Here is a 23,758-nt window from a genome sequence, read left to right as displayed (position 1 = left end):
GACCATGCAATTATTCAGAGTGAGGAAGGGGGTGACCAGTCTGTCTGCTTATCCAAACATCTATTCATTTATTATGAGTTTACAAACATTTATTGAGTGTTTTCTACAAGCTTTCAGAAGACAGGGATATTTTCAGGAAGCAAAACAGAGGTTATCCTCACTGGCCAATGCAGAGCTCTGAGGTCCAGGTCTCCAGGTGCTTGGTGGTGTGGGCACAGCCGTAGTCCAGAGACTCTGCAGAATCTATGGGTTGTCATAAAACATCCAAATCAAAACTCAGAATCACAGGTTTGAGCTTGAGGAGAGCTTAGAGCTCTGAGATCAGTGACTTAAAAAATGTTTTATAGGGCTGGGGTTGTGGCTCAGTGGTGGAGCATTTGCCCAGCACGTGGGAGGCACTGGGTTTGAGTCTCAGCACCACATATAAAGTTTATCACCTAAAAAATAATTTAAATTTCTTTTAAATCTGTTTTATTTCAAACTTTCTTCAGAAGAATACCTATTATCCAGAATGTAAAAGAGCCAATATGACAGCACCCTCCTTGCTGCCAGGGAACCTGTGGCTCCCCGGCCCACAACATGGAAACTGGGGACAGGTCCAGAAAGAGGAGCCTTGCTCCCAGAGCTGGACGGTGGTGATATGGAGCTTGGGAAGCCGGTGGAATTTTAAAAGAAGGGAACAGAACTTTAAAAATGGAAAACGATCGAAATCAGAAACTCAATGGCTAGGTTCCTTCATAGAATAGACGACACCTGAGGAGAGAATCGGGGGCCTGAAAGATGTGAGGACTCCACCCAGAGACGGAATGAATGAAAGAGAGGTCAAGAAACTGGCTGGAGGGAGAGACACAGAGACGCGGTGCTGGTTCCTGAGGAGTTGAGGGAGGGGAGCAGCGTTCAGAGAGAACGACAGAACGTTTTCAAAGGGGAGAGGGCAAAGCTCAAGATTCAGGGAGCCAAAAACCTCCAAAGAGAATGAAAACAAAACCCCCATTTGCAGCCATCGGCATGGGACGCTGTTCATAAGGACACGGTTCCTTCCCTGCTCGAACGCCAACACAGTGATGAAGGGGCCTGAGGAAGGCTTTGGAGGAGCTGTGGGGTGCAGGGTTGGGGGAGGTGCAGTTGTTGCCAAACCAGGCTCACTTTGCCCGCCACGGAGGATGCCAATCCCTGAAGCCAGGAGTTTTATGGAAAAGCAGAGTCGGGAGGCAGCCAAGCATGTGGAGATGGGGACGGGATCTCACTCTGGCTGCCCAAGGCTGGGGCGGGGGATCTTCATGGGCTGAAGCATGGGGAAAGTGACTCGAGGTTAATCAAGAACAGGTAAAGCAGCTAGAGGGGATCAACTGTCACCATCCTGACCCACACATCTGCAGTCAACTCAAAGCAAGTAACTTAGAGCAGGTGACATCTAGAGAGTTTATTCAGGTTTTCTCTCAACTCAGTTTCCAAGCCCAGTAATGGTAGTGGGGGGGAAACAGAAGAAAAAAAGAAAACCTTGATCACTTCTTAAAAATGCCAAAAAAAAAAAAAAAGAAATTTGACCACTGGCAAGCACAATAAAATAAAAGAGTCGAATCTGCCCTGGGTGGTGCGTGCCTGTGATCCTAGTGACTCAGGAGGCTGAGGTAGGCGGTTGCAAGTTCAAGGTCAACCTCAGCAACTTAGGCCCTGGCTTAAAATAATAAAAAGGGCTGGAGATGTGACTCAGTGGTAAAGCATCCCTTAGGTTCAACCCCAGCACCAAATAAATTAATAAGTCATAATCATACATTTGTATATGAATTAAACTTTCTGCTTAAAACACAGTAATGTCAGCTCAGATTTTTAAAACAATTCCAGATATATTGTGTTTACAACTGACACATCTACAATATATGAAGCCAGGATGGCCACAAGTATGAAAAGTTATACCAAGCAAATAAAGATCAAGATAGAGCTGGTGTGGCTAAAGTAACATCAGACAAAAAGCACCGGTGGAAGTAAAAGAGGGACAAAAATCTAAGGAACAAAAGGTCCCACCCACCAGGTTTAGGAAGAGAGATCTGACTCAAAGCTTGTGCAATCCCCTGGTTTCAATCCCCAGTGCTGGAAAAAAATGAAAAATAAGTTTAAAAGAAGAAAGCAGTAATTATCCTTCCTTCAAAACTTGCCTTAGAGTATAAAGGTTCTTTGGCACTTATTTGTTGAACACTGACTCCCAGATGATACCAAGAAGGCTGGTGAGGTAGGCATTACCACCACCCTTTCACAGAGGAGGAGCCTTCAGTTCAGAGAGGTTAAGGACTTGCCTAAAGTCACCCAGCAGCCCAATACTCTGGAGCACAAGTCTTAAGACTCGGATCCCGGTGTTCTTTCCTCTCCCCGCGGGTGTTTTAAAGGAGAGAGCATCCAATCTGCACGGAGGGAAGAAAGGCCTGGCACAGTGCAGTGGGCAACAGCGTGGGCAAAGGCTTGGAAGGTGGAAAATGCAGGAGGAAGGTTTGGAAGCTGGAGGCAAGTGACTGCGCCACACTCACCGCAGAGGAGGTGGGACAGGGTGGATTCCAGTCCGTTTTGGAGGGAACTCACGCAGGAAGCAAGAAGGTTGTTCCGGGTCAGGTGCCTCGCAATGGTACGCACAGGGCCTGGGCCGGTACCCCCTGGTGCAGACACTGCGCAGAAGCCGTGCCCCAGTGAACCCGGGCCCACGCGAGCGCGGACCTGCGGCGGGGCCTGGGGCGGGTACCTTTTATAAAATGTAATAAAAAGGGCTGGGGGTGTGGCTCCCGAGGTGCTGTGGGCGGGGCCTTGTGGGTGGGGCCTGGGGCGGGTACCTTTATTAAAATGTAAAAAAAAGGGCTGGGGGTGTGGCTCCCGAGGTGCTGTGGGCGGGGCCTTGTGGGTGGGGCCTGGGGCGGGTATCTTTTATAAAAAAAGGCCTTCGGTGAGGGTGTGGCTCCGTGGGGTGTGGCACCGTGGGGTGTGGCTCGGTGGCGGTGGCTCGGTGGGGGAGTGAGCGGCTCGGTGGGGGTGGCTAAGTGGGGGTGTGGCTCGGTGGGGGTGGCTCTGTGGGGGGTGGCTAGGTGGGGGTGTGTCTCGGTGGGGGTGGCTAGGTGGGGGGTGGCTAAGTGGGGGTGTGTCTCGGTGAGTGTGTCTCGGAGGGGGTGTCTCGGTGGGGGTGGCTAGGTGGGGGTGTGTCTCGGTGGGGGTGGCTCGGTGGGGTGTGGCGGGCGGGGCCCGCGGGCTTGCTCACGGAGTTCGCGCACCACCTGTCTTGGTCGTTAGCGGCACGTGAGGGCAGGAAACCGCCTCCTGTCTCTTGGTGGGAAGAGGAGGCTCTGAGTGTCCTGGAGTGGAGAGGGATGGGGCAACGCGGTGAGGGGAGCAGAGATGGTAGATGGACCCAGGCCGGGCGGGTAGGAGGGGATCCCGTGGACTGAGCTGTCTCCAGTCAACTTTGGCAGGCGGCGGGGGAGGGGCGGACCTGGTTAGAAGTCAGCCCTGGTTTGGCCCCTCTGCAGCGGCTGACCAGTTAGCTGTAGCCTGGCGCTGGACAGGTAGGCCTGCCAAGTATGGTCATTTCTAAAACCCGGAACCTAAGTCTTAGGGCTTCAGGGCCTGCTGAAGGCTGTGCAGTGCTTAGGTGGTTCAGTCATTGAAGGCACGTTTATAAGCCCTACTCTGGGCGCCCTGCTCTCATTAGTCCTGCCAGTACAGCAGGGGACAAGACAGTGGTCCATTCTCATGTGGCTCCGTGCACTAAAGGAAGAAACAGTGATTCCTTCAGTACTGTGGGTGGTGGCACCTGCCATGGAGGAAGATAATGCCAGGTAAAGAGAGTAGGAGCCGATAGGGTGATGCAGTTGGGGAGAGAGCCGTGGAGGAAAGGCTTGCTGGACTTTTGAGAAGGACTTGAAAGCATGAGGGAAAGAGAGTTCCAGAAAGAGGGAACCACCAATGCAAAGGCCCTGTGCTGGGAGCATGCATGGCATGTTGGCGAAACAGCCAAACCGATGAGTTTGGAGCAGAGTGAGCGAGGCGGAGAGGAGCAGGGCTGAGGTCAGGAAGGTAACAGAGTCAGCCAGCAGAGGCCAGCACACCTCCTGAATGTCAGTCAGTAAATATTTTGTTTGGGGTTTTTGGTTCCAGGGATTGAACCCAAGGGCGCTTAACCACTGAGCCACAGCCCCTGCCCTTTTCTATATTATATTTTGAGACAAGGTCTCCCTGAGTTGCTTAAGGCCTCACTAAGTTGCTGAGGCTGGCTTTGAACTTGGAATCCTCCTGCCTCAGCCTCCTAGCTGCTGGGATTACAGGTGTGCACTGCTGCAGCCAGCTAAGAGAGTAAATGTTTTAAGGCTTTGTTGGCCTGAAGGTGTCTGTGGTGACTGTTCAACTCCATCATTACAGCCTCAAAGCTGACCGTCCATAAGCAGATGGATATGGCTTTGTTATGTGTAATACAAGTCATGCCCTGGTCACAGTGTGCCAGCTCCTGCCACAGGGCCTGGAAGGCCTTGGCAGTGCATGGAGAGGGCTAGGCGCCACGGGATGTCTGAGTTGAGGCAGGGTAGATCTGATCTGAGTGTTTCAGCATCACTCAGGCTGCTGTGTGGGGAGTTAGATGTCAAGGGAGGGCACAGAGTAGAGGCAGGAGGCCCAGTTGGGAGGCAGAAGGTGGTGGAGGCTTACCCAGGGAGGTGCAGGTGGAGGCCATGCCCAGGCTCATGTTTTGGATACTTGTGGAAGGTGGACTGAATTGGATGACTGAGGGCGTGAGAGAGCGGGGGAAGCCAGGTGGCTCTGGGAGAGAGCTTGTTTGGAGGTATGCAGGAATTGGGATTTGAACCTCCTGATGAGGAGATGGCCATTAAACATCTGGCAGAGGTGTGGAGGAGGTGTGGGTCTCACTGGTTGGCCTGCTGGCCAGTGGACAGGTCTGGGGCTAGGCGAGGCCATGCATACCCTGAGGCTGAGACCACAGGGTAGGGCTCAGCCCTGGCCTTGCCACCAAGGAGGCATCAGCAGAGGAGCCTGGGAAGAGCCTGCAGGGAGGGGGAAGGGGACCAGAGAGGAGGCATCCTGGGCTCAGCTCAGGGAGGCCTCCAGAAAGGACCACCTGCCCTGTGCCCCCGAGGCCTCCAAACCCCAAGGGCTGAGAGCTGAGGTCTTGGTGTTCACCTGGAGGAGCGCAGCTTGGCCGGGAGCCGGGGCAGGCCAGATGGAAGTGAGGTCAACATGGTGGGCAGGGCGGACTGGGGTGTGGGTGTGTGTGATGGCCAGGTGAGGAGATAGATGGCCCAGGACCTGTGGGTGTGTGCGCGCTCGTGTGTGTGTGTGTGTGTGTGTGTGTGTTTTATTTATTTATTTGGACTTGTTTCTTTGGTGCTGAGGATTGAACCCAGGACCTTGCACTATTTTAGTGTTTTTTTGTTTTTGTTTTTTTTTTAATATAGAAGTTAACCACCTACATGTGAAATGATTCAGTAAGGCAGGGGGCAGTGCTAGAGGGCGGGGAGGGGACTTCTGAGCAGTAGGGGCTGACATTGCAGCCTTCACAGTTAGTGATCAAGCATATAATTCCCCCCCAGCCCCCCCAGCTGCTGGGCTGAGTCTGCCAGGGGCCTATGGTTGCCCCGGGTGCTTTTCCCGACTCACAGCAAGGCCCCTGGAGGTGGTGGGAAGACACCATGAGTGCAAGGTGTGGCGGTCGTGCTGGTCGTTGCAGGAGGTGCAGGGGACAAGGAGGAGTGAGGAGCAGGTCCTGGAGGGAGAGGACTGGAGTCTGATCCTCCAGCAGGGTCTGGAGGCTGGAGGCCAGAGGACAGGACTCTGAGCAAGGCCATCAGGGCTTTGTCCACTTTCACCTGCTCAGGTGCAGCCCAGGGCACAGGTGGCCGCCTTTACCCAGCCTCTTAATTCTGCCAAAAGACTGGGACAGTAGGAGGGAGGGGCTGGGGGGATCACATGCTTGATCATTAGCTGTGAAGGAGGGAGAGATGTCAAAGGGATGAGGGAATGTCTGAGGGCCAGGGCGGTTGGGTCAGAGGGTTGGGTCTCGTGACAGGAAGGACTGTTGGGCTTGGGACGCTGGAGGGAGTGAGCTGGAAAGACAGGGAAAGGACGGGGAACCTGGGGGCAGGTGGCTGAGATCAGGTGAAGGACAGGATGTTGGGAGAGGAGAAGGTCAGGGAGTCTGGGTGGATGGTGACTCACCAAGAATTCTGACAGGCGTGTGCTGGGAAGGTGACCATGAACCGAGCAAGAGCTGAACTCTTAAGCCTCAGGGTGAGCCCTGACGTCCTTCCCTGGCCACTCAGCTCGGAGCCAGGGGGTTTCAGAGGAGGGAGGGGAGTGGTTTGGAGGAGGCACCAGGAAGCTGAGGGGGCTGTCCCTCCTCCAGGTCACACTGAGGGGCTGCCTGGAATGAGAGTCCCTAGGGGATGTGTGATCAGTGTGAGGAGCGCTGGGCCAGAGGACACCCGGCAACTATGGGGAGAGGGGGGGACTGAAGGGCAGGAGAGGAGACCCGGGGCTCAAGCAGTGAGTGGCCATGACCAGGCAGGGGGAGCTGCTGCAGGGTGGAGGTGCGGAACAGGGCACTCACGGCCACGCTACCTTGTCCTGTCCCTGCAGAGCTCATGGGATTTGTCTGTGCTTGTTGGGGTGCTGGGGAACCCAGGGCCTTGTGCGCGCCAGGCATGTGCCCCACCACGGAGCCCCCCACGCAGCCCATCTGATTGAACAGGCCAGACCGTCCATTGTGGTGTGAACTGAGGACACAGCTGTCCCCACAGTCCATGGAGCCAAGACTTGTCACCAGCTATAAGGAGAATGTGCCCCCAGGGCCTGCAACCCCCAGGAGGCCAGGCAAGAGGCTTCAGTGGGCCTGGGCAGGGTCCCCTCTAGGGACAGACTCAGCCCCTTCCCCAGCAGGCCTGAGGGAGGGTTTCCCAGGGTCGGCTGGGCCTCTGACAAAGTCTCCCCAGCCTGGGGCCTGAGGGGCATTTCAGGAAGGACCAGGAGTGGGCCTGGCTGGTGCCCCTGGCTGAGATGCCAGGGTTGGTGGGCAGGGGCCCTCCCTGCTCTGGCTCAGGGGCTGTGAGACAGTGGGGACACTCTGCACGCTGAAGAGGGCCCTTGGGGACTGGGGAAGGGCTCCGAACCCCACTGCACATCCCCCCCGAGTTGGCCTCCAGCTGCCTTCCCCCAGCCTGTGACCCCTGCCTGTGGCCCCAGCCTGTGGCACCCATTGTCTCCACTTGAGCCCAACATTGAGGGGGGGGACCCTCCATTATTTTCTTCCCTTTGCCCCCTCTTCTAAGCTACCCTCCCAGTGTATCTGAGTCTTCCCGGTACCCACCTCCGTCCCTGCCGCCGTTACCTCTCAACAGCCTCCTTATTGTGTGTCTGTCCTTCTCTCCCCTCCCCTGTCCATGCTCCATGCAGTCAGATTTCATGTCAGACCACGTCACTTCTTGGCTCTAAGATCCCACTGTCCACCCAGGAGACAGAGCTGGGACCCTGCCCCGTCCCAGCTGAGGCCTGGCCCACCTGACCACTGACCACCTGAGTTCTCCCATGACTGTCTCTCCTCTCTGCAGAGCAACGAAGATTTCTGAGGGGCCTGGAAATTGGCCTGAGCCATGGAAATGGCCAGTCGGTGCCCATATGCCAGGTCACAAGGGGAGGGCCACCTACCACACCCTCTCCAGGGACGGCACTGCCCCAGGATCCCTGCCGAGTGCAGAGCAACCTGGCCAGTCCTCATCCCCGCCTGGGCCTGCCCTTGAAGGACACGACTTGCTGGCTGGACACTTCAGGCTTCCAGCAACAAAGCAACTTGTGGTCACTGGCTGGGAGGCCCCAAGGGAAGGTGCGAGAGTCCCCTGTTCAGCAGAAGAACTTGCGTGTGGGAGGGACGGGCAGCAGCTCCCTCCGGGAAAGCCACAGGCCGCGGGCTCACCTGCCCCTCTGCATGAGGCAGGTCCCCGGAGCCACACTGGCCCCCTGCCCCAACTTCAGGCCTGCCACAGGCTTCAGTCCACTGGATGGATGCCCACGGCCAGGTCCCAGAGCCTGGCGTGACCTGGAGAGCTGGACTGGCAGGCTGGTGGGGGAGCCCCTCACCCTGGAGGACTTAGCTGTCCCTGCCCGGAGCCAGGCTCGGGCCCCGCCCCCCATTGCCACCTGCCTGCTGCTGGCCTCCGCGAAGCGCTTGGAGCAAGAGGCCGCTGGCCTCAGGTGCAGGGTGTCCCGGAAGCCCCCTGGCCATGCACCGTGGGGCCCCCGCACCCGCCGTGGCCAGACGTTCCCTGCCCGCCCCCAGCCCAGCCAGCCTGTTCACGCTTCCCAGGATGAGAAGAGACGCCCCCGCGGCCTCCTAGAGACTTGGGGGGTCCAGGCGCCCATAGACCCTGGAGCGCTCAGCGAGCCGGAGTCGTTCACCACCGCTCTGGGGACATTCACGGGGAACTTCTTTGACTCTGAGCAGGAGGTCCTTCCCGAGCAGCCCCCAGGACAAGGAGACAAGTGCCCCCCAGAGCCTCCACCTGGCTGGGAGGCCATGGGGATCCCCAGTCTCACTGGAGGGACGGGCAGCTCGGAGGCCAGGCTCACTTCTTCAGCCTCCTCCAGCGCCGCTGGGGACGCCCTCCTTGGGCAGGAAGGAGAGCAGCCCCTGCGGGAGCAGGCAGACAGGGAGGCAGAGAGGACGGCTTCCTGTCCCTCAGATGCCACCTCTTCGAGGAGGAGCGGCCAGCAGGTGGAGGCTGGAGGAGGCTGGGCCAGGGTGGGGCTCCCAGCAGGCAGGGCCTCCTGCTCCCCGGCCTGAGCGCAGTGTTGTGTCCTCTTGCTTCCCCCAGCGCGAGGCCCTTAACGGTGTGACCCTGGAGCCCCAGGCAGCCCGGTGAGGCCATGGCTGTGGTGGGTGGGAGAGGCAGGCTGGGTGATGGCAGAGGCACAGGAGAGGAAATGTCTTCCAGGAAGCCAAAGGGTGTCATTGGTCCCTGGTCCCCGGAGCTCTCCTGCTGGGACTTCTTGTCCAGCTGTCAGCGAGAGGGAGGTTGTCCTGCGTGGCCAGGGCCACCCCTTTGTGACTGCTGGAAAGGCCACACAGGAAGGGCCCAGATGCCGCTGCCCCTGGGGGTGGGAGGGCCAGGTCCTTCCCCAATCAGCCTGGTCTGTCCTCAGCTGGCAGCGGCTGTCCAGATGTTTCAGAGCCTGGAGACACTTGGCCTGGAGGCGGTGGGCAGTGACCATGGCAGTGGCTCTGAGCCGCAGGCGCCTGCTGCGAAAGGGCCTTCGGGCCTTGCGATGGGCCCTGTGGCTCCGGGAGGCACAGCTGGAGGCGGCCTGGGGGCGACACACCAAGGCCCTGCTAGCCCGGAGCTTCCGAGAGGTCAGGGGTCTCCAAGTTGGGCTGGGGGAGGTGATGAGGTCCTGGTGTCTCCTGGGGAGGTTCGTTCAAGGCCATGACCGACACCCCCTGTCCCTTCTCTCTTGATCCAGTGGAGATGCCTGGCTCTGCGGCAGGAGCAAGGGCACCCCCATGTCCAGTATGTGTCCAGACCCCCTTGTCACGGCCCTTCCTTGGGAAGAGTGGCAGTGGTGGACCCTGCCCAGAGGTGCAGGTCGGCTGGAACCCCCAGGTTGGTCCGTGTGGCCCAGGCGGCTGGCACCCCCACCCTGCCCCTGCCTTGCTGTCCCCTGTTCCTCCTCCCGACAAGAGGAGGACGGAGGAGCAGGTGTGGACAGAGACCTGGGCACAAGCTGTCTTGGAGCATCACTCTGGCCCTGCAGCCTGGGAAGCAGGACCGCGGGGTGCGAGATCGGGTGACCCCCGGGTGCTGTTCATGAGGACTTTAAAAACATTTACCCTCTTTCTCCCTGTTTCCTCCTTTCCGTCCCTTTACTGGTGCCATTTCCCGTGGTGACAGCAAGCATGCTTGATCTAAAAAGAACCCAGGGCTGGGTCTGTAGCGCCCCGGTGGAGCGCCTGCCTGGCCCGGGGCAGGCCCTGGCTCCCAGCCCAGCACAGGGGGAAGTTCTCCATAAAGAAAGAATAAAGCAAGGGCTGGGCTGGGCTCAGAGGAAGGGGGGGGGCGTTTGCCTAGCATGAGCGAGGGCCTGGGTTCAATTCTCGGCACCGCATATAAATAAATAAACTAAAGGTCCATCAACAACTAAAAAATATTTAAAAAGAAGAAGAAAGCAAAAGCAGAACCCGCCGCTCCCAGACAGCTTCTGTAATCAGGAATAAATGCGTTGTCTGGGGCCGGGTGCTCGGCTCCCCCAGCTCCCAGCCCCTGCCGCCAGCTGGAGGGGACAGTGGGGACCCGTGCCCTCCCTCCACTGGGCAGTCTGTTTCTCAGTCCAGGGAGGCAGAGGCAGGAGGAGGGAGCCCGGCCTCGTCCACTGCAGCCTGGGCAGAGAGCGGATGACGGAGACGGGCGAGTCCAGGTCCTGCAGGCCTTGCAGCAGCTGGCAGGTGAGGTGGGGGCCCTGGAAAGGGGGTGTTGGGGACAGAGTGCACCAGGCAGGCCTGCAGGCCGTGGGTCCTGGGTAAATGAGTTGACTGAGTATTTGTTTTGGCAACTTCTCTGATGGTCTCATTTGGTCCTCACTGTGAGCTCCCTTGGGGAATTCATTGAGCCCATTTTATTCTTGGAGAACTGAGGCCCAGAGAGTGAAGTAATGAGTCTGAGGGCACACAGCAGGTGAGGCACAAACTGTCTTTTTGTGTTTCTGATGCTGATGGAGGCCAAGGCTGGAGGCCTGAACAAAGGGCTGTTCCTCACTTACTCATGGCCCCAGAGCTGGGAAGGCCCGGACAGCGGCAGTCTGGATGTCAGCGGCCCCTCCTGGCCAGATCCTCCCTCGCTCACTCTCTTCTTCCTCTTCCCAGTCTCCCTCCTGCAGTACCACCTGAAGGACAGGACCAGGCAGGAGCGGGCGGTCCTGGAGGAGGCACCTGGGGCCCCACAGAGGACTCGGAGGATGGCCAGCCCCCCACGGGCCTGGCACCCAAATGCTGCAGGTGCCTCAGTGACCTCTCAGCCGCAGAGAGCTTGGCTGCCCAGGTAGGGGACGTGGAGGAGGGTGGGAGTGGGGACACTTGCCTCTAAGTCAACTCCTGACACTGAGAGACAGGAAGCGCTTCCAAAATGAAAACAGCCGCCACTGACCAGCAGGCCTGAGATGGGCCAGCCCAGCCAGGGCGCTCCTGGCCCCACTGCACCCACACCCCAGCAGGACCCCGGCTGCTGTGGGCAGATGGGGACTGAGCCGTCGCAGGTGTATGTGAACACCACCAGGTTGAGGAGGAGGATCACAGAGCTGTATGTTTCTTTTTGGTGGGGAGCATCTGCTCTGTTGCCCAGGCTGGTCTTGAACTCCTGGGCTCAAGCAGTCCTCCTGCCTCAGCCTCCTGAATAGCTGGGACTGTAGGTGCCACCACCGCCCCCAGCCTGCGGAGCATCTCGCAATACCATCCCCCACGTAAAAACAGGAGCAATGACCCGATCACTAACAAACCTTGGTGGGTGCCGGGCTCCCGATGCTCAGTTTGAAGTCGACACACGTTGTGTGCCTCTGATCTGGGGAACGGTCGCGCTGTTGCAGTCGTTTGAATCTGTGATTCCCCCGTGGGGACTTCCCTGAGAACTTTTAACACAGGAAGTGACCTAAACCAGGGTCCAGCAGGGCTGTGAAGGTGGAAAGGAGAGAGTGGGGCCTTGGCCAGGCAAAGGGAAGCGAGTGCACAGAGCCGCCCAGGCGCGGCGGCTCGGGGGGCTCAGGAGGCTCAGGAGGCTCAGAAGCTCAAGAACAGCGTCTCGCAAGGCCTTGGCGGGTGGGACCCGGGGTTGTGGAGGAGAGGTTGGAAAGGCCTGTGGGGCAGGTCGGCCACGGGAAGAAATTGACATTTTACCCTAAGGGCAAGGTAGTGGCCACTGGAGGGAGAGACTGACTGGCGCGGGCGGAAGCAGCCACTTGGGCTCCCAGAGGTGACAGTGCCGTGGCTGAGCAGGGCAGGCTCCGGTCCTCACAGCAGTTGTCAGGGACAATGGGCAGGTGGCCAGAGAGCCAAAGAAAGGGCTGGAGATAGCGGGAGCCGCGAGTTCCCGGGAGAGCTCACAGCAGGTGTGCGGCTGCCCCGTCTGTCCGTGGTGACAGGCCGAGGGACGGCACCTCCAGCCCCACCTTGCTTGCCTGAGCAGCGCCTCCTCTCCCTGGGCCACCTCCTGTCCAGCGGTGGCTGAGTGAATGACACCTTTCAGTTCCACGTCTATCCCAGGAGGTGTTTGTACCTCAGGCCACAGAGGCAGTGACGTGGCCACCCTGAGCGTGCTGTTGGCTGGTCTGACCAGCACCCAGGGAGCTGTCCCTGTGCACGAGCAAGGAACTCGCCTGGCTCCCAGGTGCCTCAGAGGAGCCAGCGTCCTTCAAGATGGCCTGGTCCCTGGGTCTGGACTTCCCAGCCCAGGCCTGCCCTGGCTGTTCCCTCAGTGTGGCTGGGTGTTTGGGGAACAGGAAGGGGCATTCAGAGACACGGTGTTCTACTGCCCCCCTTTTTTTGGGATAACTCAAGAACTGTTTCATAGATGAGAAAGCGGAAGCTCGGAAGGGCCAAGGTGCTGGCCCTCCACCCCCCACACTCAGGGGCGTGTCTCCGTGGGGCAGGGGCTCTTGTAGGTGCTCAGGGGCCTGGCAACAGCTGGCACCAAGAGGAGCCCAGGTCCAGAACCACCCTGCTGACCCCAGGCTGGAGACCCTGAGAGTGTGCCTGGCACAGTGGGTGCAGATGAAGCAACTCCGAGCCTCAGAGGGCACCAAGGTGACCCGGCTGTCCCTCTGCCTGAAGAAGGCGGGTGAGCGAGTAACGGACAAGAGCAAGGGTCCCCTGGCCACTCTGTCACTCCATCTCCCTCTCTGTGGGCCCCAGTGGGATGTGTGAACTCTTACGACGGGAGGTGATAGAAGTGGGGGCTTCTGGGGGCGCAACCTGCTGGCCTGGGGGTGCTCTGGGTGAGGGTGTCCCCAGCGTGGGCCACATTCCTGGTCCCCTACATGAGCTGACCTGGTGTGAGAGGGACTTTCTCCCACTTCCTCCCACAACTCACTTAGTGCCAGGCTGTCCCACGTCCTGCCTGAAGGGACTGGTGCCTGGTGTCAGGAAGCTCCTGGCCTTGGAGGTGCCCTGGAAGGGAGTGGGAGGGCCATGCCCCTAGGGAGAGGCCCTGGGCCCTGAGGCAGAGGGGGAGGCCTGCGGGGAGGGGCTCACCCAGCTCCCTGCCTCTCAGGTAGCTCAAGCCCTGGAGCCACCACAGCCCGCCGCCTTCAGATAGTGGCCCAGGCCCAGGGGCCACCCCAGGGGCCAGGCCAGGGCTCCCTCCAGGAGGCCTGCCGGAGACTGACCCTGACCCAGGCACTGCGGCTGTGGAGGACACGGCTCTGTCAGCACCAGCAGGCTACGTAGGTGCCCAGGAGCGTGGCCTAAGGTTGGCCTGGGCACAGGGTGGGCATGGGAGCACAGGGTGGGCACAGGAGCGCAGTGTCCCACAGGCCACATGGCTCCTCCCTGTGGCCCCATCAAGGGGTGGGCACAGGGGGTCCTAGGCCCTGGGAGGTGGCCAGGTGACCCTGAGCAGGGAGCTGCCAGGGTGGTGGAGATGCCTTCCCAGGACAGCAGGTGCCAGGGTTCAGGTCCCAGACTGACATTTGAGAGTGAGGGGAAGGTGATCAGGAGGGACCGTGCTGCCCACAGGGATGTCAGAGAAGATAAACCCGGAACTGCAGGATCAAGAATTCCCTCCCGGGCCTGGGGGTGCAGCTCAGCTGAAGAGCTCTCTCCTAGCCTGTGCAAGGACCTGGGCTATATGCCCAGTTTAACTGGGCACAGTGGCACCTGCCTATGATCCCAACTATTCAGGAAGTTGAGGCAAGAGAATCATGAACTGGGCAACTTGAGAGACTCCATCTCAAAAAAAAAAAAAAATCTGTTCTTGAAAGCCACACCTGGTATCAATCATCCCCCCATACACTTGGCCCATTTGGACCCTCAGTCTTTTTTTAATTTAATTTTTTAAGATTTTTTGTTTGTTTGTTTTTGGTGCTAGGGATGAAATGGAAATGGGGAAAATCATGCTAGTGAAACAAGTCAGACTCAAAATCAAGGTGGAATGTTTTCTCTCCTGCAAAAACTAGAGCAAAACAAAGGGAAGAGGTGGGGGAGGGATCAGGTTTCATAAAGCTCCAGAAAAGATCAGGGGAGAGGAACTGGAGTGGGGGAGGGAGGGAGGGAGGAGATAAATGGAATGAATTTGACAAAATCATGTTATATTCATATAAAAAGGTACCACAGGGAATTCCATTTTTATGTGTATACCGAAGATAGAAAGGGAGTCTAGCCGAGTGGAGAAGGGGGCAGGGGGAGGAGGGGGGGAAAGGGGAGATGGAGATTGAAATCAAATGATTTTGTCAAAATAAGCCCAAATGTATAATTATAGTGCCCCAATTCAAAAATCCACTTTTGGTGTGTGTGGTGCTGGGGACGGAGCCGGGCAGGGCATGCTCTCCTCCTGGGCTGCACCTGCCTCCCTGAGTCTGTCTCAGTGCCTCCCTGGGACTCAGTCCTCATGACTCTCAGAATGTCACCTCCCTCCCCACGGCCATCCATTGGGCCATCGTCTGGCCTTCGGCATGGTGCTGCCCTGTGGCCTGCAGTGCGTCCCAGGCCTGCTGTTCTTGCAGCTGGGAAATGACCCCCGGCCTTGGTTTTCCTCTCTCTGTGGCCAGGCGCGGGCAGGCATCCTGTGGCCGTGTGCGGGCTCTGGAGCGGGGGGGCCTGGGGCCTAGCTCACCCCTGACCAGTGCCACGATCCCCACCCTCCCCTGGGAGTCGGTGATGCAAGCAGAGTGCCAGGGGGGAGGTGGAAAGGTCTGGAAACCCTGGCCATTAGGTGGATGTCGGGGGGGCACCCCACTGGGCACTGCTGTTTCTTGAAGCCCCTCATGACCCTAGCGTGCGGCCAGGTTAGAGGATGGGGCAGGGCTCTAGCCCCGTGTCTGCCCACGGTGAGTCCCCTTCCTGCAGCACGTCACCCTGCTCTGGCCAGAGAGGAGGCGGGGCCCCTGACTTGCCACCTCTTCTGCAGCTCCTTCTCTCAGGGCCTGCGGGAGAGGACCCTGCGGCACATCCTGAGCTGGTGGCGCTTGAGGGCATGGGCTCAAGGCACCCTGTCAGGCGGCAGCGAGACCCCTTTGGCCCTGGGGCCATGGGGCAGTGGCCCGAGAGAGGCCTGGCTGGGCTGCAGTGACCCCCGGGTTCCCTGGAGCAGGTGAGGGCAGGGTGGGGGATGGGCAGGGGGAGGAGTGGGGGGAGAGGCACCCAGGACTCAGCGCCTGGGTCCCTCCCCAGGCTCCCAGGACCCCCGTCCTCCTGGAGCCTCTCCGGGTGAGCTTCCTGTGGGCAGCTGGGCGGCGACGGCAGAGGCAAAGCCTTCTGCTCTGGTGGGCACGGGCCCAGCAGTCCCGGGGCGCAGCGAGGTGGTGCCAGCGCAGCCTGCAGAGGCGGTAGGGCCCCTCCCCCGTCAGGGCTGTGCTGCCCACCACCCGGGAGACTGGCTGTTCCCTGGCCCTTCTCCCCGCAGTCCTGGGCCTCACGGCAGCCTTCCCTCGGGCTCTCTCTCATGTCCCGTCAGCTTGGACCCTGATTCAGGTCCTCCCACGCCCGTCCTCCTGCCCTGCCTCCCGAGGGGGGGGGGCACTCTGCAGGGTCCTCGTGTCTCTCAGGAGTCACAGCTGAGGCGCATTCATGCATCCATTCATAGCCCAGTGCCCAGGAGTGGTCTGCCCGGGGCATAGCCCAGACTTGCACCTCACGGGCTGCGTGACCTGGGCGAGTGGCTGAAACGCTCCGTAAGATGGGGCGGTGGCAGTGCCCACTCCAGTGGGCGTGTCCATCCCCGGCACAGGAGGGCGCTCGGGCCACAGCTGTGTTTGATTCTGCCTGAGCTTGGGACTTGGTACTGAGGGTGGGGCCCTTCCTATCGCTATCACCTGCCGCATGACCCCCTCCAGTCCCCAGCGGCCCACCCACCCCTTGATGGAAGCAGGGAGGGTCACCCAAGCCCTCCCTGCTGCTGAAGGGAGGAGAGAGGGGACTCCTGGCCCAGGGTGGCAGTAACAGTGACTGTCCCTGGGGTGGACATGCCCCTTCCCAGTGTCCTCCTCAGCTGGAGCCACTGGAGCACAGCCCAAGGTGCCCGGAGGGAGTTGGCTGCCCAGCGGGCCTGGGAGCGGAGCTGCAGGACTGCGCTGGGGCTGTGGCGGCAGCGGCTGGCGCAGTGGCAGGAGGCCGAGCAGCGGGCCCAGGAGCGGGGCCGGGGACTGGCGCGGGAGGCGCTGCGCTGCTGGCACTCCCGCTGGCAGAGTGAGTTGGGCGTGGGCTTGGGTCATCGGTGAGGCCCAGGGTTCCACACCTGCGGCAGGGCACACCCAGGACAGACCGGGTGGCGGAGCAGGATGGGGGTTGGAACTCGAGTCATGGCTGGGGCCCTGCCTTCCCTCCCCTGGCTGGAGGGACCTTGACGGAGCCACTTGGCCTCTGAGCCTCAGCTTACTCATCTGTAAAAGGGGTATGACGCAGCATGCAGCTCACGGGGTGATCGTGGGGACCTAGGGACCCCCCCCACAGCTCGGCCCACAGCCCAGTTCCTACCCAGTTACACTGTGATCACCTTCATCTTCCTCCTGTCACCCCAGCCTGGCCTCCCAGAGTCACTGGTGGGAGCTCCCAGGTGGCGGGTCCCCAACGGGGTGGGTGGGTGGCTCAGCAGTGGAGGCAGGGGGTTTGTCTGCACATGCCAGGGCAGCGGGTGGGACGGGATGTGGCCAGGGAAGGAAGGGCGTGGTCCCAAGACAGACTGGCTCCTTGGAGGGAGGGGCTGTGTCCTGTGCCCTGTCTGAGCCCAGCCATCATCGGGCTGCTAGAGCCTCTGTGATCCCCGCTGTGTAACAAATGACTCCAGAACTAGTTTTTAGTAAGTGTTTAGTGGCAGGGACGGAGCACAGGGCCTCAGGCGTGCCAGGCAAGTGCTGTACCCCGGCTGCGCCCCGCCCTGTTGACCAGTCATGAGCCACAGACACTTAGTATCTCAGTGTCCATGTGCTGGGTCCAGGGTGGCTTGGCCAGGCACCGAGGCTGCAGTGCCATCTGAAGGTGGGCCTCTCAGCAGGGTCCCTGCATGAGTGGCAGCTGCCCCCACCCTGCAGGTGAGTGATCCAAGAGGCAGTGAGGGTGCCCGCCAGGAGCTGGTCATTTATGACCTGGTCAGCACCCCTGCACCTCAGGTCAGTTAGTCCAGGCTGCACTTCAGGTGTGGGAGGGGGCATTGCACAGGACATGGACAGCAGGAGGGATCTTGGGGCTGACTTATGTGAATAGGCTGATGGGCAGAGAAGCACCTGATCTGTCTCTGGAGACAGCTGCTTCTCCAGCCCGATTCCTGCCCATCCGGAATGCTGACCAATGTTTGATGCAGGACCTCCTTGGTTTTAAAGAAAAACTAGACATCTGGATTTAAAATCTGAATTCTAACAATGCCTGAACATTGTCAAAAATTTTTTTGGAAAGGCAGGGGCTGGGGGTGCAGCTCAGTGGCCGAGTGTGTGCTCAGTGAGGTGCCGCCCCGGGTTCCATTCCCAGTACTGGAATTAAGACCAGAACCACTCAACGGCTCCCTGAGTCGGGTTGGCCTAGTGACCAGAGGATGGTCAGCTGCTGCAGAAGCGCTCTAACCCAGTCAGTCTGGGCGGCCGCCTCGGCTCCCATGTGGGTGGAGGGCAGAGGGCTGGGCCGGGGAGGGGCCGGATGAGCTCAATGGCACTGCAGCCTCTCTCTGTCCCAGGGCAGCAGGTCCTGCATGAGAAGTACCAGAGGTGGGTGCAGGGCCACCTCCGGGGCCTGCGGAGGACCATGTTCCAGGGCTGGTGGCAGGCAGCGGCTCGAAGGAGGCACAAGCAGAGGTGGGTGGGCCTGGGGCGGGGAAGCTGCTCATCCTACCCCAGGGGAAGCAGGGAGCGAGCCGGGGGCTGGGAAGCTCGGGTGGCCCAGGCTGGAGAATGAAGAGGGCACCCCGGACATGAGGCTGCGACCACCAACCTCTTGTTTTGTGTTTGGGGGGTGTGGCAAGCCCCTGCGCTCCCCACGGCCCGACACACCCAGCAGTTCACTGGGCCAGGTCGGTGCTGAGGTTTCAGAGGTGCCATTGGATGGAAGATGAATGCCTCAGATGTCTACCATACGGGGGGCTGGGTGGGCAGCCGCAGCCCTGATCAAACCCACGATTGCCAGAGAGGGAGACCATGATTTTTTTCTTTTCGGTGCTGGGCATGGAACAAAAGACCTCACAAAAATAGTAAAAAGAAACGTTTTGGGGGACTCGATACCCTGAAATTAAGCCGCGAGGACAATGTCTCCTCCCCTGTTCGGCCCTGATTTGCAGTCGTCTCCAGGGTCCCAGTGGGCTGGCCACTCAGCGACTGCTGTCTCTGCTCTCACCTCTGAGCAACCTGGGCTGGCTCTTGGACCCTTGGGTGGGGGATCATCTTTCCCCTTCCTGCCAGCTGCCGGGGCAGGCGAGGGCAAGCTGGCAGTGGCCACGAACCCACACTGCTGGGTCAGCCCCCTCCCGGGGTGGCATCTGCCCCCCAAGGCCAAGATTCAAACATGGGGTCCATGTGCGTCGAGGTCCCTGAAGGATAGCAGTGCTTTCTCTGTTGTTTGTTAGCCAAGATGTTTTTAAGGCACAGGGCTATGTACGCCAAGTCATGTGAACCTATGTGACATTTTGGGTGACGAGCAGGTGTCATTTTAAGTAAATGTGACTTTTGACTCTGAGCCAGCTGGGCCCCTTTCCACTCCTGTTCTGCAGTTACCTCTAGGCCTGGCACTGGGGTGAGCCTGTGAGAGGCAGGGGTGGCCTGGGCTCAGAGTCCAGCCAGAGAAGAAGGGCAGTGGGGCCTCATTTGCCACCTGGCAGGAGGCCCGGAGTGGCCGCCTGGGCACAGGAGCAGCAAGTTGCCTAGGCCTGCACCGTTGCTGGAGAAGCCATGTGGAGCAAGCCTGGGCACAGGCAGCAGAGGGCCCAGGCCCAGCAGGCCTTGGTGGCATGGCAAGTGATCTTGGATGGTGCTGTGAGGCCCAGCAGCAGATAGAAGTGAGAGCACAGGCCCAGGCCCCAGGCCAGGCGGCTCTGGGCAGGACCCCGTGGGTACACAGGTCCACACGGCCTGGAAGCTGAGTGCCCGCCGAGTGCCTGGGAGTGGTGCAGCCCGAGGGCAGCCCCCAGCAAACTCCGGCTCAGGCCGGGGGCTTGTTTTTCCCAGCAGCAAGGCATATTGGGCAGGAGTGGGGTGCAGGAGAACGATGGGGAGAGGCCATCTTGGCCACCACAGGGCCAAGCCCAGGGGCAAAAGTACAGGTCTGCCACTCTAGCAGGGGGACCTTCCTTGGGGAAGTGCCTGACAGTTCCTGCAGCCTGGCCAGAGTGCAGGCGCTCAGTATGGGTCAGATGCAGCAGAGGAGAGCTGACAGGACCGTCCTCTCTGCCACATAAACAGGAAGCTAGTCCCTGTCCAGGGCCCTCTCCACACTCATTTTAACCCAATTCGTCACAAAAGGCATGGGGGAGGACACGGGCTGGGGCCCTTCCCTGGAGGCCCTTCCCAGAGGGCACTGGGGAGGGCTCCTGCCCCACCTGCCTTAGAATCCTGGCCCCGTGGCCTCTGGTATAGCCCCTCTCTTTCTCCTCTAGGGTCCTAAAGGCCTGGGCTCAGTTAGCGGCCCAGGGCCACGTCCAGCAAGCTGCCATCACCCAGCTTCAGCAGGCTGGGCTTAGGCGCCTCCTTTGGACCCACTGGGCCCAGTGGCAGATGGCGCTGCTCAGAGTGCGGCTGAAACCATGGACCCAGGCCCAGAGGATGGACCTTGAGCACTGGCCCAGGCTGGCCAGCAGAGGGTGCCTCGTGCTGATGGACACTCCAGCCCCTTGGAAGCAGGTCGGGTGGGGTGCAGGCAGGGTGGGAGGTATAGAAGTGACCCTCTGATCACTGATTTTAGAATCACCAGTCCATGGTGACAGCTGGCTAGATGCTCCTCTAAAGGCCCAACACCCTCATGGACAGCTCTCCTACCTGGTTCCTAGGTGCCCTCCAGGCTCAGGATGGCAGGCAACTCTGGGTCCCTCTGCAGACATTCACTGAGCACCTCTGGATCTGCTCAGTGCAGACCTGGTTATAGAGTTAAACCTGCTGGGGTCTCCGTCTGTCAGGGAGGCGGACACTTAAATTACGTATCATGTGCAGCTTAGGATCAAGAAGGTACATGGGGACAGTAGTAATTTTTGTGAAGTTTTTTTATTGGAAAAAATAAATATGCCCATTACAGAAAAACTGGAAAACACAGTAAAAAAAGTTCTGTCCTAATTTTTACCACCCGAAGGGAACTGTCAGTTTTCTCCAGACCAGAAACTGTTAGTTCTGACACAGCAAATGGTGATAAGAGGCTGATGGCCTAGCAGGAGGGCAGGGGCCACTACAAAACACAAGATGTGACACTGCATAGCAGTCTGGGGACATGTCCTTGAGGGACACAGCCCAGATATACTGGTAGGTCAACTGGTGTTTCTGAAGATCTCTGGCCATCACCAGGAGTCAAAATTCCAGGAAGAACATGACCAATTTTAGAGATTCTAAGAAAAACATTAAAGTGTTTTTTGCTTTTTAAAAATATTTTTTAGTTGTAGTTGGACACAGTAACTTATTTTTATGTGGTGCTGAGGATCGAACCCAGGGCCTCGCATGTGCTAGGCGAATGCTCTACCGCTGAGCCACAACCCCAACCCGTGTTTTTTGCTTTTTAAAATGTAATTGAGGGGACTGGGGTTGTGGCTCAACTAGAGCGCTTGCCTAGCATGTGTGAGGCACTGGGTTCGATTATCAGCACCGCATAAAAATAAATAAAGGCATTCTGTTCATCTATAACTACAAAAAATATATATTTTTAAATGTATTGTGAGTGGCTTTGGTAGTTTGCACACATGAGACTACAGCAATAGCAGATCTGGCGTCTCAGGGTATTTCTGGATGTGTTACAGGACAAATTTTTATTCAGATTATTTATACCTTCACTGCTTTCCTGTCAGCAAGGTAAGACCTCCCATCACTGACGGAGAAACTTGGGCTTAGAGAACAAAGTAGAAGCTAGGTGCAGTGGCGCACGCCTGTGATCCCATTATTTCAGGAGGCTGAGGCAGGAGGAACACAAGTAGGCCAGCGTCAGCAACTAAGAGAGGCCCTAAATAACTTAGTGAGAACCTGTCTCAGATAAAGAATATAAAGGGCTGGAATGTGGCTCAGTGATTATCAGTGATTAAGCACCCCTGGGTTCAATCCCTGATAGCAAAAAAAAAAAAAAAAAAGAACAAAGTCAATGCTGGCAGACTCGGCACCAGGCGCTCCATCCCAGTCCCTCCCCTCCCCCTCCCCCATGGGAGTACACACCGGCGCAGCCCTCGCCCCATGACACACGCAGCCGTGAGCCACCTCATGTGGTGCAGTCCTGTGGAGCCCCCGGTCTGTCTGCTGTACCACCTGGGGCTCCGGGCTGGACCTCTGCAGACAAGTGGCTCCCCTTGGCACCCCCGGGGCTGGGCCTGGCATGGGGACCCACCAAGAGGTAGGTATTACTGGCCCATCCTCTGCTAGGATGTCTGTGGCCAAGTGGGAGGCTGGGCAGAGGGAGAGGCAGCGGCCTGTCCTGACAGCCACTCTGCTCTTGGGAAACTTGTCTCCTCCAGGGGCCTCGGGGCTTATGAGAGAACGTGAGGTGAGTGATCCATTTGTAAACATGCAAGCGAGAGGCCCTGGCCCTAATGCTGAGGGCAGGGACTCCCACCTGGTCAGCTGCCCCAAGAGCTCAAAGCCCCCTGGATTCAGGTTTTCCTCTCTGGCTGCTCCTGTAGACCCGCAGCTGCTGGACATGGGCCACAGGGCCTGTGCTGCCCCGGCCAACATGGGAGCACAGCCACGGTGCAGAGAGGACACAGAAAGAAACCACCTGGGCTCAGAGTAAGGAGACCCTGCCCCTGGGTGGTCACCAGTCCTCAGGGACCTGGAAATGACCTCCTTGGCCAATCCCTTTTGTGTTTTCCCACTCACTTCCTCTTCCCAAATGTCTCAGCCAGTTTGAGAAAACAATCCCCTTGTCCTGGCTCACCCCTGTTCTTTCCCTGAGCCTGGAGACATGGGGTAGGAGGGCCGTGCTCACTCAGCACCCCCTGGCCCTCTGCAGTACTCTCCACTTGCAGGTGGCATAGAGGGAGCACCTACCAGTCTGAGCCAGTGTCTTCTCTGCCCAACTTCCTTTTCCAGGTGACAGAGAGTATCCCCTCTGCCCCACCTCCCGGTTCTGGTTGCAGTGGCCTGGACAAGGCAGCTGGGCTTCTAGCTGGCTGCCTTCGGGACTGAGAGGTGGGGGGCTCAGAGCCCTCCAAAGCCAAGGGAAGGCCCCTCCCAGGAGGCCGGGGTATGAACAGCTGTGCACGTGGGCGAGGGTGGGAGAAGGGGCCAGCCTGCACCCCGGCTCAGCTGGGCACTCTGGCCAGTGCTCATTCCTGTAGGATCCTGGAAGAGCAGCCCCAGTCCCATGGCTCTGCGCTCCTCCATGGTCATGGAGAGGTGCTGATGCTCCTGGTCATAAGGAGGAAGTACCTGCGGTGCTGGCGCCTCAAGGCTCGGCTTCGAGGGTTCCAAGCTTCCCAGAATGCCAGGCGCCTGGCAGTGATTTGGAGGAGCTGGGCAGATGCTCGAAGGGGGCAGCAGCCGTCTCAGGCCCTGGTGAGTGGTTGGCCCCCCCTCCCCTGGCCCCACCTCACACTGTAGGCTCCTCCTGGGCCCTGGGGCACACCTCTCTGCCCACCCTGCCCTCAGCTAAGCCTAGAAGCAATGCCCCCCAGGGCTGGGCTCTGGACCCTCAGAGTTTGAAAGCATGGGACTTGGGACAAGGAAGCTGCAGTTACTAACAGGCCTAAGATGACAGCCTTGGCACATGCCTTTCACTGGGGTATGGGAGTTGGCGGGAGGCAGAAGGGCGGGGCTTCCCCGTTACCTCTCCCCACAGCTCAGGCAGTGGCACCTGGGACAGGCCTGGAGGATATGGCGGCGTCGGGTCCTGCAGCTGCAGGTAGCTGTGAGGCTACAGCAGCAAGAAGGTGGCTGGGTCCTCTCCCAGGTACCAGCCAGGGCCACCTCACTTCACCCAACCAGCCCTCCCCAAACCAGTACCAGCTCTGGTCATGGCTGGGCTGAGGGTCTTCCCTGCTTGCCACGCCCGGGGGCCCCTTCATTTGCAGGGGAGAGGGGTGGGGTTGAGTGTAGAACATACAGCCCAGAGGCTAGAGCCTGAGATTTGACTAGTGGCCACAAGCTCAGCTGTGTTGAGGTCATTCACTTGGGAACAGTGAGGCTTGGCCTGTGGCACTCTGGCTGCTCCTATCAGCCTGTCGGGTCTGGGTCTGGGGCACCCGCCTCCTCACTTGCTGCTGTCTGAGGGCTTCCAGGTCATTGTCCAGTCTATTCTGAGCCTGTGCATTTGGCCTGGGGCAGGATGGGCTGGCTGCCTGAGGCAGATGCAGGGGACATTGATGGGGACAGAAAGAGCCAGTACAGGTGTCACTCTGGCAGGCATAGCACAGGCCCCAGAGGAGTCTGA

General features: G+C 59.0%; 2 protein-coding genes across 2 annotated transcripts; one reads left to right on the top strand and one right to left on the bottom strand.

Annotated features, from left to right (window-relative positions):
- Positions 1 to 45: 45 nt before the first annotated feature.
- On the bottom strand, positions 46 to 5,846 carry LOC124079253 (actin nucleation-promoting factor WASL-like). The gene is made up of 4 exons (XM_058572657.1): positions 5,644 to 5,846; positions 3,252 to 3,332; positions 2,523 to 2,731; positions 46 to 243 (listed from the first exon to the last, which is right to left on the bottom strand). Exons 1-4 carry the CDS (start codon positions 5,829 to 5,831, stop codon positions 158 to 160), a joined length of 564 nt encoding a protein of 187 aa, XP_058428640.1. The 5' UTR covers positions 5,832 to 5,846; the 3' UTR covers positions 46 to 157.
- Positions 5,847 to 6,621: 775 nt separating this feature from the next.
- Positions 6,622 to 23,462, top strand: CUNH1orf167 (chromosome unknown C1orf167 homolog). Its single transcript, XM_058572643.1, is given in 19 exon segments — positions 6,622 to 6,855; positions 7,590 to 8,792; positions 8,862 to 9,385; positions 9,496 to 9,635; positions 10,359 to 10,474; positions 10,892 to 11,066; positions 12,667 to 12,854; positions 13,287 to 13,458; positions 14,782 to 14,915; positions 15,080 to 15,323; positions 15,412 to 15,558; positions 16,209 to 16,417; positions 17,895 to 18,012; positions 19,803 to 20,046; positions 22,011 to 22,116; positions 22,420 to 22,573; positions 22,653 to 22,710; positions 22,713 to 22,884; positions 23,168 to 23,462. Coding segments are annotated over 19 exon segments (4,362 nt in total). The 5' UTR covers positions 6,622 to 6,785; the 3' UTR covers positions 23,356 to 23,462.
- Positions 23,463 to 23,758: the final 296 nt, after the last annotated feature.

The sequence above is a fragment of the Marmota monax genome, unplaced genomic scaffold (assembly GCF_021218885.2).
Source record: "Marmota monax isolate L192 unplaced genomic scaffold, Marmota_monax_Labrador192_F-V1.1 WCK01_AAM20220418_F8-fsc00080, whole genome shotgun sequence".
Taxonomy (NCBI): Eukaryota; Metazoa; Chordata; class Mammalia; order Rodentia; family Sciuridae; genus Marmota; species Marmota monax.
This window is presented reverse-complemented; position numbering and strand designations above follow the sequence as displayed.